Here is a 14,273-nt window from a genome sequence, read left to right on the forward strand (position 1 = left end):
ATGAAAGTAGTATCATGCTAGCTCGTAGGGGGTAGGGCTTTCCTTAATGTCATGCAAATGAGCAGCATTATGTGCCCGCCCTGCACCCAGAGTAACTGAGATGGAAAACTTTGAGGGCGATTTTCTCCCTTTTCTGTTTTAAGAAGTATACACTTTCAAAAGGCCACACATTCTTCAAATATTGTCAGATCTCCACATGGAAGGCATCATTGGAAAGCTTAGAAACTGTACTTTCTGAATCTGTCAATAACTCAAAATGCCCCCGGGCCGACATGTGTCCCTGGATTCTGTGATCTGCCACAATTGTGAGGGAAGTTGATTTCAGAAAAGAAGCACACCTTGATGAAATTACCAAAGCACAAGTTTGTTAAAGGAGAACTGAAGGCAAATTTTTTATTATCAAAATTCTGTTTCTCATTTTATTAAATATAGGAATGCATTCTTGATTGCTATTTTGTCGCTGCTATAGCAAGTTATGAGTGTTTGAAATATGCTCTGTAATAGATCAGTCCATATGTCAAAGCAATGGCCGTAAAGGAGATTCGTTGAGACCTGTGCGAGACATCGTAGGACGGAAGTAAAACATACAGCGCAAATCAAAGTGACCGACATCTGCCAACGTTGTCAAAAGACGCTGACGCCGTCTTTTGAATGCTGATGTAATCAAGCCGGAAGTTTTGTTTGTTTTAATAGCGATCAGGAAAGTTTGAAAAAAGTAGGCAGTAATCGTCATTTAAACTCGTTTTTGTGCAATACTTCGTTTGGAAAACAGTTTTCAAAATGGCGGCACTGACACCTGGCTGACACGTCACGTTTCGAAGTCTCGCACAAGTCTCGTGAAGATCGCACGGATAAGCGACGCCTGCTGTGGACCAAACGAACTAAATTCAACATGGCTAAAAACCGAATAGGCCGAAAAGTATAATATTTAATTGCAATTAGTTGCCAATATGAGTCACGATATAAGGTTACTAAAACCAAAAACGTAATTCAATAACACGTTAATTAAGGAATAAAGCTGTTAGGACTGGGACTGTTTTGGCCTCTAGAGGCCACTGTTATTTCCTTTCTGGTCATGTTTGTTTTGGGCCTCTAGAGGTCACCACTGTGTTCTGTGTTTTGTTTTTGTCTTATTGCCTGTTTCCTGCCCCGCCCTGTCCTTAATTAGTTTGTGTATTTATACCCCTGAGTTCAGTCCTCTTGTCACGGAGTCTTTGTGCTGTTATGTTTAGCTCCAGTTACCTCTGTTCCGATTTCCTTGCCCGTGTCTTTGTGGTTTTTGTACTTTGCTTTCTTTTGGACTTTTTGGACTTTGTGTTTACCATTTTGGATCCTCTGAGCGTTTGTATTTTTGCCTCTTCTTTTCTGGTTTTTTGGCTCTTTGTTTCTTTGAACTTTTGTTTTTTTCCTGGTTATCTTCTGAGCGTTTGGATTATACTTTTGTTTTTGCCTTGGATTGTAAATAGTGTAAATATTGTAAATAAACCTTTTGATACTTTTTCTACTTCTGCCTCACGCCTCTGCATTTGAGTCATCCCCCTGGTGGCCTAGTGGGGGTTTGCTGGATTATCACACCAGCGAACCAGGTTCGAATCCCAGCAAAACCCTAACAAAAGCAAGTTTTAAAATGACTTCAGTTCTCCTTTAATAATCAAGGGTATACCTCTGGTAAAATTTGCCTAAATTAAACGAAATTTCACTGTCATATAACAAAGCCTTTTGCCAAGTTTGGTGAAATTCCTCCACAAATTGTGAGAGGAGTTGATTTCAGAAGAACGTACACCTTCATGAAATTGTCAAAGTACAAGTTATTTAATCAAGGCTCAAAACTCTGGGAAAATTTTCACAAACAAAATTAAATCGCAATCTGCGTATTACCGTCGTATCACGAGGCCTTTCGCCAAGCTTCGAGAAATTTGTCCAAAAATTGTGAGAGGAGTCGATGTCAGAAGGAGAACACACCTTCATGAAATTGTGAAAGTACAAGGCTGTTAATCAAGGGCTGGAACTCTGGTAAAACACGACCAAATTGAACAAAATAACAATATGCGTACTACTGACATAACAATGTCTGTCTTTTGCCAAGTTTGGTGAAATTCATCCAAAAATTGTGAGAGGAGTTGATTTCAGAAGGAAAACACACTCTCGTGAAATTGTCAAAGTATAATTTTGTTAATCAAGGACTGTAACTCTGGCAAAATGTGACCCAATTAAACGAAATTGCAATATGCATATTACCGATGTATAACAAAGAATCCCGCCAAGTTTTGTGAAATTCCTCCAAAAATTGCGAGAGGAGTTGATTTCAGAAGGTGAGCACACCTTCCCGGGACGGACACTGCCACGACATAATCCCCCTTCAGGCCTTTCAGCCACGATTTCTCCGAAGCGACGTTGCTATAATTGGGGTTGTGATGATTTTTAAACGTGGCTTTCATGTTTAAACATTCATTTTGCATCGGAGTCCATACTTTAACAAGATCGCTGAGCTGAAAAGTTCAGGCAATCTTCATAATTTTGGCTTCTGTGCTGAAGAATCGCCCCCGATTTTCTACTGGATGAGCAGGGGTGCACAAACTTTTGAAAGGGAGTGTATATCTGCTCAGACAAGCATACACTTCACACATCATGTGTAGACAAAACTCAAAGATGAAACGACAACCCTTTTTCATCTTCGGCTGCTTTTTTTTGGTTGAAATGTTCCTTGTGTGAATTGAAAATGAAAAATTAAAAAAAATTCAAGATTTATTTATTTTTTTGCAGATTTATCTCTTAAAAGAAGCGATAATAACAACTAAAATATCACAATCAATAATACTAATAACTCTATAGAGTCCTATGAGTAACAGTTTTAGCAATACTGCGTTCATGGTTGGTTTTTGAGCAGAAAAAAAAAAAGAAAAGAAAAAGCGAGAGATTTTTATAAACCATAGTAAACCTGGAGCTGATGGTTGCTAATCTGAAAGTCATTTATTTTTATGATCTACAGCTGATAGTAAGAGGAAATAAAATAACTAACAAGCAGTGCAGAGCACAAAAGTCCTCACGGGAATCATCTAGAAATCCTCCACAGACATTTCTGAGGTTTTTGTTATGAAATGATGCTCGGTGCCTTTTGTGGTTGAGATTGAGGTTTGTTCCTTTCACACGGGAAAAAAAGCGTCTTTGTTCGGTGTCACGTCCTCGTTTTGAAAAACTTGCTTGAGGAATTCGTGATGAGTCCAACGCGTTCTGTCACGCAGAGCTTTTCGTCGTGAGCGCTCGAGTTTTTCTTATCCCCATGTCACAAGGACACTCATTTTTAACAGCAGTGTGTAAAAAAAAAAAAAAAAAAGAGAGAATTGGATTCTGTTTGTTTCATAAAAATGAATCCATACAAACATGAAAGTAGTTGATATTTATCTGGTTGCGTGTTTAAAATTCAGGGTGTACTTAGTTTGGAGCTCTTATGCTCCATAGAAGGTTCTGAGTTCAAATCCCGGTCGGTTCTGAAAAGAAACTGGATTCTGCCTCAGGAGAAAAAGCTCTGATCATGTGACGCGCTTAAACAAATTTGTTCCTTAAGTCCTTTTTGGAAAACGAATTTCATGAGTCTCCACGTCCCTCCACTTCCACTTCCTGTCCTCTCGTTTTCACACACAGAGATGGAGAACAAACAGAACTCTCTTGATTTAAAAAAAAAAAAATAATAATTTTAAACCTGTAGATCCAGACTGAACCAGTTTCCTGAAAGAGCATTTTCTCATTTTCGCTCGCGTTCTGTCTTTCTCGTATCTCTCGCTTCCTGGAGTTCAGATGTCCTCCAGGACGTCACAGGGGACGAAGCCTTGTTTCTTTCCGCTGGCCACACGGATGAAGCCGTTCCTCTCGTCCTCGCCGCTCACGCAGATCTAAACGACAAGAGCGTAAATCACGGCTAAATGTATTAAAGAAAGAAAATAACGGATAAGACCTTTATTATTATATTATTATTATATAATAATACAATTTCTGAGGACAAAATAAAGCCCTTTTTTTTTTTTTTTTACCTGCTTAGGTCTATATTTTAGGGTCTATATTCTTTCAAGTGACACAGGTCCATGTGCTGGTTCAGGAATCATTTAATCCAATCCCCTTTCTGAATTGTTTGAGCTGATACCCTTCCCCATAGCTGGTACGCGTCATCTTGTTTCAATACATTTTATTTCTTAATGCATGTTGGGCGTCTTAACCGCGTGTTAATCTGTTTACAAACCGCTCGCTCAGCAGCCAGTTCGGAAAAGTCACGCGAGGTCATGCGCGGGTCAGAGGTCGTGACCGCGGAGCCACAGCAAACATGGCGGATTGCCCACATCAAACCAACGCTACGTTCACACTGCAAGGCTTAATGCTCAATTCCGATTTTTTTGTGAAATCTGATTTTTTTGTGAGGTCGTTCACATTAACAAATATATGCGACTTGTATGTGATCCTCAGTATGAACGAAAAGCGACCTAAAAGTGTTCCGCATGCGCATTGCAGGATACGACGACGTCACACGCAGTGAGCATGGCCAGTGTTTACGGAAGTAAAACCGCCCGGTTGCGGTATGACCCATCCAATCTAGCTTGAATAGCTGCATCCCCCCAAATGGAAATCAGCTCCCTAACCTCTGCGTCCTTCCATTGAGAAGATTCAGAACCTTCACAGCCCGAAGCGTCCCTCGCATTGATGTCATGCGCAGGGGCGCAGATACGTTTTTTGAACTGGGAGGGACAAAGCTGCCAGCAAACCAACCCCAACCCCGATATGCCTGTCAAACTTGTTGTGGGTTACCATAGCAACCAAGCTCGAGCTCGCAACCTGTGCAGTCTGCGCAGCTCAACCAACCGAATATCAGTCTTTGTTTTGTTTTATGTGAGTTGTTGCAACTATGTATACACTGCCGTGCACCTCAATAAACCGAATGGTAATTAGTCTTTTGATTTTTCCGTGAGGTTTGCCTTATGCAAAGAAAGACAGCATAGACGTTTTTTCCTCCCTATAAGTGGGGGGGACCGAACGAAGTGAATTTAAATCTGGGTGGGACGAATCCCACCCGTCCCCCCCTCTATCTGCGCCCGTGATTATGCGCCATGTTGTTGTAACTTTTTTTGAGAGACCCGCCGCCTACTTCAGCGCAGAATAGTGACGTTTGTGGCTTGTTGATGACGTGTAAGTCGGATGAATGCGACCTGGCGGTTCAGACTGAAGTCGCATATGAAAAGATCGGATACGAATCGGAATTAGGACCACATATCCAAACGGCCTGGGTCGGATTTGAAAAAATCGGATCTGTGTCGTTCATATTGTCAATAAAAGATCGGATACAGGTCACATATGGGCGAAAAGATCGGATTTGAGTCACTTCAGCCTGCAGTGTGAACGTAGCCCAAGACTCCTAAACCGAGACCAAATAAATAAATAAATAAAAACAGACAATTTTAAGGCTGCATCTGACATTGTCAGAGGGGAAAAAGAGAGGGAGGGGACACGGCAGACAAGCTGAATAAACATCACTGGCCAGCTTTCCTGATGGAGCGCCGAAAACAAACGTGGCATCTGATGCCAACTTTGCCAGAATCAAGATGAGCTCTGGATAGCTGAGTGACCGGCAATGACGGCTTACAAAATAACGCTAACTGGTATCTTTACTTATTAAATCAACTTTTATACAGGTTAGAACTGAAATATTCCAAATCTAAACGCACCTGTGAGCTTGAAGGCTCTCGAACGCTTGCTTCTGCGTCGGAGGCTGCTGGTTCCGCCATGTTTGTTGCGACCTCGTTCATTATAATATTATCAAAAAAAAAAAAAGTCAAAGTCTCTCTTATACCAGAATCCGGTCTTCCCAGGCAGGCAGTCTCCTGTCCCAGTACTAACCAGCTCTTTAAGGCGTACGAATGCAGCACTGATCTCCGTTTCCACAGCCCTCGGCCTCTTGCCTATAGAGGTTTTCGACCTGACGTCATAGGGTCACGTGATACTGTCTACGCCGCCATTTTGGAGGTCAAACAAAGCCACGCTTATCAGCAAACAACGCTTGTAATATCCATCTTCTTCATCGCTTACTTTTATCGTAGAATGCCTGATACGTGTTGTGCAGTTAGCTGCCACAACAGAAGAGGGGATAAACCTGGATTAACATTCCATAGGTTCCTGGCCGATTGACAGCGTCGGAAAAGTGGATCGCGGCGATCAGGCGAGAGAATTGGCAACCCACCGAACACACGCGTTTGTGTGGCGAACGTTTTGTCTCGGGTAACTTTTCCAAAAGTTTAAAGATATCGTATGCGAGATAAATGACAAATTATACATGTAGCCTAGCACCTAGCCTACACGTAAGCCCTGTTAGGCGGTGTTCAGGCTACCTGGCACCGAGCCCCACTAGTCAGGCTACGATGGTTTTATCTTTATACATCCATGGTTTTATATCCGTGAGACGGGGACCGCTCGGCCTCATCAATGGGGCGACCTGGCACCGGGCTTCTTACTAGTGTTTGGGCGGCTTACGTGTAGTCTAGGTTGAACATACACGGTGCCCTCAGGCGAGGCAGAGCCATGTTGTTGGGTGGGTTGTACTTTTTAGATGTGAATATGCAATGGACAAAACTAGAATTCGATACTAGACATATTCATTATTATGCGTTTTTCTATATGATTAATGTAACTCTCTCTCTCTCTCTCAACCTGGACACTATTTTTCTAACTGCAATGAATTTACTTTTATTTGGTATCACGTTGAAGTAGACTGTTATGGAATTTTTTTGCCACAAAATGTTGTTGGAAATCTTTGCATATGTTGTCATGGCAACCATTCAAACAATGCATGCTGTGAAAAGGGAAAATACATATTTTTTGACAAATCTTTAAAGTAGGTTTTTCTATTTAAATATTAAAAGTAGTAGCCTACTTCTTAAAGTTATTCAATTTAGGTTTAGTAGCATATTAGGGGTGTTCACACGGCAACTTTTACTCCGGTGTAGCACCGGGGCTGCCCCGGTAGAGCGTTCACACGGTACAAAGTTATACCGGTGTCGCCCCTGAAAGCTGCTTAAACCGGTGCAAATCTAACCCTGCTCGGGAGGTGGTTTAAGAAATTTACTCCGGAGTAAATGCTAGTTTGCGGGGCAGCACCGATATAAAATGGGACGTCTGAACGCTACAGGGGTAGACTCGCTACGCGTGAGGAGAGTTGATTACATACGGGCATTACATAATTTGCATCCTGGTATTTTGCGCTTCCAAAATGGCGAATATCAACAACAACAGAACTGCGTGTCTTCCAGTGTTGCCAGATTGGGCGGTTTTAAGTGCATTTTGGCGGATTTGAACATATTTTGGGCTGGAAAACGTCAGCAGTATCTGGCAACACTGGTGTCTTCATCCATGTTGTTTTCCCGGCGCTTGGTGATGCCATGACAACCGGGAAAAGGAAGTACATTTTCACGCATGCGCATGTTTCATTTCTGCATTATTACTATCGTATAGCACGGTCGCAAAAACTGCCGTGTGAACGCAAGTGGGGCTGCACCGGTGCTAACACGCTTCTCTCTAGTAAGCAGGTTTGTGACGTGTGAACATTCCACAAAATTTACACCAGTGTAAGATATATCGCAACAAAATACATCGGTGCAGCATCGATGCAAATATGTGCCGTGTGAACACCCCTATTGACAGTGTAATGTCGCTCGATAACCCACATGTTGGGCTAGCGGGAGTCGCCATTGTTGTGACTGCCAAAATGGTGCCATCTACTTGTCGACATGGCAACGGTCACGTGGGTCGAAAACCTCTATACAGCTAGGGTTACAGTAGGGGGCGTGTCCTCTGGTAACTGTGACAGTTTGAGTTCCCTACTCGCATCTGTATTGCAGCGTGTCCTGCCAGATGGCAGTAGTATGATGGTCTTTGGTATGAACTGACTGCGAGTAGAACTTGCGATCTCCCGGTTGAGAGGCTATCTATCTATCCATCCTTTGGCCTCGGCTGAGACGCCCTGCACAAATCTTCAGCACGCCTCTTTATCAGCCATTGCGTTTGGCAGGTCATTTGCATCGATCCCAGTATCCTTCGATACAGATGCAGGGGAAGTGAGTTTTCTGTCAGCAGGGCTTTGAACCGGTTCAAGGAACAAAAACGAAAACTGGGAACTTTTTCTATTTCACATGGAACAGAAACGAAACCAGAAACTTTATTATTTTTTATGTTCCGGAACAGAAACGCTTATTAAAAATAATGGTAACCGGTTAATACCGGTTTTTATTTCTGTTCCTCAAAGTTTCCGTAGCCTACAAATAAAAAAGCCATTCTCCTCCTGCGCAAGTTTCTATGACCCGCTGGGGTTCACTTCCTGTGTGACGTTCGCTGACTGAATGGAGAGAGTGGGAAGGTGGACTACTATCACGTCTCCACGTGATAATAAGTGAGTAAGTGCATTACTGAGTGTCTGAGCAAAGAAGAGCCTGAACGTTGCAACCTCCCTATTGGCTGTTTGTAAAAATGTATCAGTTGTTGCCCTTCCCACGGGAATCATCGCGGGCTCGAGAGACGAGACCTGACGAGTTAGTTCGTTGGTAGCAGAACAAAATGTCTGGACACAAATCGGGTTTTCAGAAAAGGAAAGAAAATAAACGGAGGGTCGAAAATACAAAAAAGGAGGCAGAAAATGCAAAACGAGTTTTAAGGTAGGACAAATGGTTACTTTTTAAGGCAGCCCGCCGTGGCTGCAGGCTTTCAGTTGTGTCATTGAATGGTTACTTTTCTGAGGCAGCCCACCGTGGCTGCCTGCAGGCTTATTTATTATAGCCCATTTAGTTAAAATAGTTGATATAAAATGTTTATAGTTATAGTTATGTGATGGTTGTCCTGATTTAGACTGGTGTTTTTTTTGGGGGGGGTTTGTGCGATGTTGCACCCGGGTCCAGATTAGGGCAGAACCGGCCCTGGCTACATTTCAGGTGTAGTTTGTTTTATGTATGTATGTACTTGCATAGATGTGTACTTGGTCTTCCAATATGGCGCCTAACAAAATCTCGCAGCGCGGTGACATCATGCGGTAGCCCTCTATAGGGCCTGACTAGCCTTTGGTAACACACTAAACGAATTCTCTTTCATTTTTGGCACTTTTTCTGTTTGTGTAGATGGGAAGACATACTGAGAATCCAAATCGCCAACATTTGAAATAATAATTGTTTTGAATTATTTCTTGTCTTATTTAATGAAGGTTGTAATAGAATTAGCCTACATTTGGCTTAAGCTGGATGAGACAGAGACATAATTTTATAGCCATTTGTTAAACAGCTGACAGGGAACGTAATTAACCGTTCCGGGAACTAAATTTTTTTTGTTCTAACCGGTTCGGGAACGTCTATTTAATGGTGGAACCCAAAACCGGAAACGTTAAAATTCCGTTTCTGTTCAGAACGAACCAATAGGAAAAAAATTCTGGTTCAAAGCCCTGCTGGTCAGTGACTTGGGCTCCACAACAGGAAGCGAGATATTGGTTCCTCCCTGGCACAGAAGCGGCGCCCAGCAAAGAGCACCCTTCAGTGTTTAAGTCTTAGGCGGTAATTTCCGATAAATTTCCTCTAGGGTAGCGTGAGCGGACCAGTGGATATTGCGGACGTGGTGTAGTAGGTTAGTATAGGTTCCATCTAGTCACTGCTGTTGTCTGACTGTCAGCGTCCAGGTCTCGGGTCCAGAAAGGAGGATGGGCTCTATGACAGATCTAAACAGGTCAAGTTTCAGGTTGAGAGGCGGACACGCTAACTACCAGGCCAACTCGCAGTATTATAATGAGGATAAGCTTTCCGTACCCAAGTGTAAACATTAGCGTGCGGTGTTTTTCCAGCTCGTTCTCCTTCACAGGCATGAGGCAGCGAGCAATACAGCGTGTGGTTCAAGTACCGGGGGGTTATTCTAGATCCACAGGGTACTATTCATCTTTTTAATACATCGACCTGGGTCACTTTAAGTGCTATTTTCCAGTTTTTACTTAATTATTTGTTATTTCAGCGTACTAACTCATGATTTAAAATATACAATCTCGTTATTTGACTGACTAACTAGTTTAACTTCTCTTACTGCGTCAAGATATTATCTTTTTTTTTTCGCGGTCCGGTTTCCATCAAATCCTGCGCTCTGATTGGCTGGCGAGCGGGTCCGTATCCTACGATACGGACCCCAGATACGGACCTCTGGCGACTCGCTCGTTCACAACAACAAACATGGTAGCAATTTTTGTAAACATTTATCTTTTTTTTTAAAAATAAGATTTATTTATAAGATTTTTATCAAAAATCTTATAAATTTCTCAGGAGAATAGCATTAATTTTACAGCATGGATAGCGATAACGACAGTGTTCACAGCGAAAGCGAGTTTTACTACCCTGAGGAAGAAGAAATAAAAGAAAACATTTCAGGAGAAAGCTAAAAACCTGTAACTGTTGCTAACGCCGAGCAAAAACATGGCTGAATCCTGAATGACTCTGTTTTGTATAAATAGGGGACTACATAGGCGGCAAAATGTAGTTTTTTTCCTGCCATGGAAGTGCACTTGTATACCGAGGAAGAAGCCATTTGCATTACAGCCGTGAATGAGGATTCAAAATGGCGGCTCGGCTCGGTTTTCCCTTTCGGGCGCTCTCGTTTTCTGTTAGAATTTGGTAAAGAAAAAAATAAATATATTATTTACCAGCTTAAGGTCGGTCCGTATGGTGAAATACCGTGACCTCCGCCTTGAGTACTTTCAAGACCTCGGTCACGGTATTTCACAATACGGACCTCCCAGCTGCTAAATAACACACACATATATATATATATATATTATATTCCAGGCATTTCGCAGACGCTGTTATCCATAGCGATGTACAACACACCCAGAGCACTTGGGGCTTTGGTGCCTTTCTCAAGGGCACTTCAGCCATTCCTGCTGGTTCAGGGAATCAAACCGGTGACCTTTTGGTCCCAAATCAGCTTCCCTAAGCATTAAGCCATGGCTTCCCCAAACCAGTTGACTTAGTAACTCATTTTAATTCTTATTATAACCTCCTAACTTGTTATTTCAAGCTTGTTTCTCATTATTTTGACTTATTCACTTTTTTTTTCCAAGTGAAAGACTAATCACTAGACATATTTGTGTCAATTAACTTGCACTAAAGCAGTGTCTGGCTTGCTGACTATCTGGAAAACAGCAAAAGTAACAAGAATTATAAGCGAATATTCAATAAACTAGTCTCACCCAAGACAATAACTTGAATTAGAATAAACACAGAGGTGATTATAGGAAACCGAGCGCTCTGATTGGTCGAGAAATTCGGACTATTTCTCGATAAATCATCTCGAGCGAGTCGGCAAAATGGCGGCTGATCGCTTCGTCACCGTAAGTGAGGAAGAATTACAAATGATGAAAGAAAATGCTGTTCTTAAAAAAAAAAAGCATGAAAGATGCTACGAAGTTTGGTCTAAAACTATTCAAAGGGAAGGTGGGACTGTGATTTATTTTATCGATTTCAAAATAAAGTATTTGATGAGACTCGGCGTAGATAAGTGACACAAGTCCGCGCCGCAACGTTGTTACATTTGAAGTTTGAAATCGATGATTTTTTAACACGATTTTTAAAAAATGATCACCTGTGTATTTATACTAAAACGATTATCCGCCTCAGGCTCGGTGAATATCAGTGAATAATAACCTCAACCTCGTCTCCGTTATTATTTACTTCACATTCGGAGAATAACTGTTAAATAAGTTAGTGAATCAAAATAAATAGATCATAAAATAATGAGATAATAAGCTTAAATAAATAACTACTAATTCAAAAGTAAAAAAAAAAAGCTAATATCTTGAAATGAGTGTCTAAATAACGACTAAGTTAAAGTAACAGCACTTTAAAAAAAACAACAACAACAACAAAAAATAACAATTTCACACCTTGTGGTTGTGTAATACTGTCATTAAAAGCCATGTAACGATTCACCCGACTGGATACGATTCATGATATTGGGTTCATGGTTTAATTTTTCCACGATATATTTTGAAAAACAAAATTTACTGAAGAATATTTTATCTCATTATCTGTAGCCGCTTTATCCTGTTCTACAGGGTCGCAGGCAAGCTGGATCCTATCCCAGCTGACTACGGGCGAAAGGCGGGGTACACCCTGGACAAGTCGCCAGGTCATCACAGGGCTGACACATAGACACAGACAACCATTCACACTCACATTCACACCTACGCTCAATTTAGAGTCACCAGTTAACCTAACCTGCATGTCTTTGGACTGTGGGGGAAACCGGAGCACCCGGAGGAAACCCACGCGGACACGGGGAGAACATGCAAACTCCGCACAGAAAGGCCCTCGCCGGCCACGGGGCTCGAACCCGGACCTTCTTGCTGTGAGGCAACAGCGCTAACCACTACACCACCGTGCCGCCCCAAGAATATTTTATTACCCCCAAATTAGAAAAAACTTTTCTTTAATTTCCTTCATAACCAACAATAATTTACCCACATTTGTAAAGGTTGGAGCAAAATATAATCGCCTTTTAAAGCAAGACGGCCTTTCGATTTCATAAACTTGGTGAAATTTAGTTCCCTCTGAAATGCGGTCATTGTGATGTGTTTATTTCTGTAATATCTCACAAAATATCAGGCCATTCTGTGGCTGGGAAGTTATTTAATTTGAGGGGATTAAAGCAAATAACGTGCATGAAATCGCTCACTTGTGTCCGTGTGTGCGCGCATACACAGGTTTACCTTTGAGCGTGCACTGACCGTTCCATCATTCTGTCGCTAAACGAACAGCTGATCACACCGAGGTGCTCGCTGAGCGCCGATATTTATTAGTTTGGTCCTGCGTTTCCTTTCCTTCGTATATAACATAACGTCTTTTCTTCTCGCTTTCTTTCCGTTACTGTAGTCAGTCTTTCACGTTTCATTCGCACACTCACGTCCTCCATTTTTCTCTCCTGTTTCAAATTTGTATCCCACAATGCCTTGCACGAACGGGGAAAGCCCACCATGTGATGCATGACATAGTATCTTGTATTGGGTCACGGTGAAGCAGGAAAAAATAGCGGAGAATTTCAGGCCACGTGGAGATTAATTCATTAATTGTTCTATTTTAAAAAAAACTAATAAAACTGGAAGTCTGTGAATCGAGTTCAGTAGCTTTTGGGCCACTAAACAAAAATAACTTTGTGGTGGGAAAATTCTTTTTATGACCTACACTTGAAAAATCTGAAAGGCAGTCTAGCTTTAACAAAAATATTCCTTTTGTTAAAAATGACAAAAGTTAACAACAAATGAACCTTTTCTTCATAAACTTTTATGAACACTTGTACTTCCTCTATTCGCCTCTCTTTTCTTTATCTTTCAGCAGTTTGTAAAAAGAGAGCTCGGATTTTTTGTTAAATTGATTTGTACGCAATCACACTACAGCTCCGTCACATTTTAGATGTTTTGGTGGCATTAGAGCTGCGTTACTTCCACCTAAAGTGAAGTCATGGTTATTCCCGCTATTTTACATTATTAAACAACGCAATTACAGCCAGGAAATACTCCGATTACGCAGCCTGATGATCATCATGATTCGTTTTTTATTTCATCGATTCGAATCATCATAAATCTGGATTGCAATTTATCACCACATGATATATCGTTACATGCCGAGTGTATAACTTGTCCAAATTAATCGAATACAGTAAGCCCTCAGTATTCGCGGGGGTTAGGGACCGAACATGGCCGCGAATAAGCCAAAATCGCAAATACTTGTAACCCCCCCCCAAAACTGCTCTTTATGTAGCGCACGGTACTCTTGTTGATGCCGTAGTGACGAGCCACTGCCGGAAAACTCTTCCCTTCCTTTAGCATATCGAGAAGTCCTACCTTCTCCTGCAGCGTCATTACCTTCTTCTGGCGCTTAGGTTCCTTGGCAGGAGCCTTAGAAGATGGAAAGCGTTTAGGAGCCATTGTAGGGCGTAAAAATTATTCAAAAATACCAAGAACAAGTCTGAACTACGGGAACCGCGAGACTGTACTGTACAATGCGCTCATTCGTATCAGCCAATGAGCAGCAGCCCGCCATTCAAACTTCAGCCAATAGCGAGCGAGCATTCGGCTCCGAGAATGTAGCAGTGCGTAAACGTTCGCAGTGCGTAAACGTTCGATATGTTCGCCGCAAATGACCGCGAATCGCTGAGATTTCCGCGAATGTATAGGAGATATGTTCGATATAAAATCCCACGAATATGTGAATTCGCGAATACTGAAT

General features: G+C 41.8%; 1 protein-coding gene across 3 annotated transcripts in view; it reads right to left on the reverse strand.

Moving 5' to 3' along the window:
• stac (SH3 and cysteine rich domain) overlaps positions 1 to 14,273 on the reverse strand; it is a 248,919-nt gene that overhangs the window by 30,247 nt on the left and 204,399 nt on the right. The window contains exon 12 of one of the 3 annotated variants that reach the window (XM_060933345.1): positions 2,883 to 3,890. The exons of the other annotated variants lie outside the window; for them this stretch is intronic. Coding sequence (XP_060789328.1) covers positions 3,792 to 3,890 — 99 coding nt within the window. The 3' untranslated portion in view covers positions 2,883 to 3,791. Of the gene's footprint in view, positions 1 to 2,882; positions 3,891 to 14,273 lie in introns of those variants that run through there. 3 annotated transcript variants of the gene reach the window in all.

The sequence above is a fragment of the Neoarius graeffei genome, chromosome 11 (genome assembly GCF_027579695.1).
Source record: "Neoarius graeffei isolate fNeoGra1 chromosome 11, fNeoGra1.pri, whole genome shotgun sequence".
Lineage (NCBI taxonomy): Eukaryota > Metazoa > Chordata > Actinopteri > Siluriformes > Ariidae > Neoarius > Neoarius graeffei.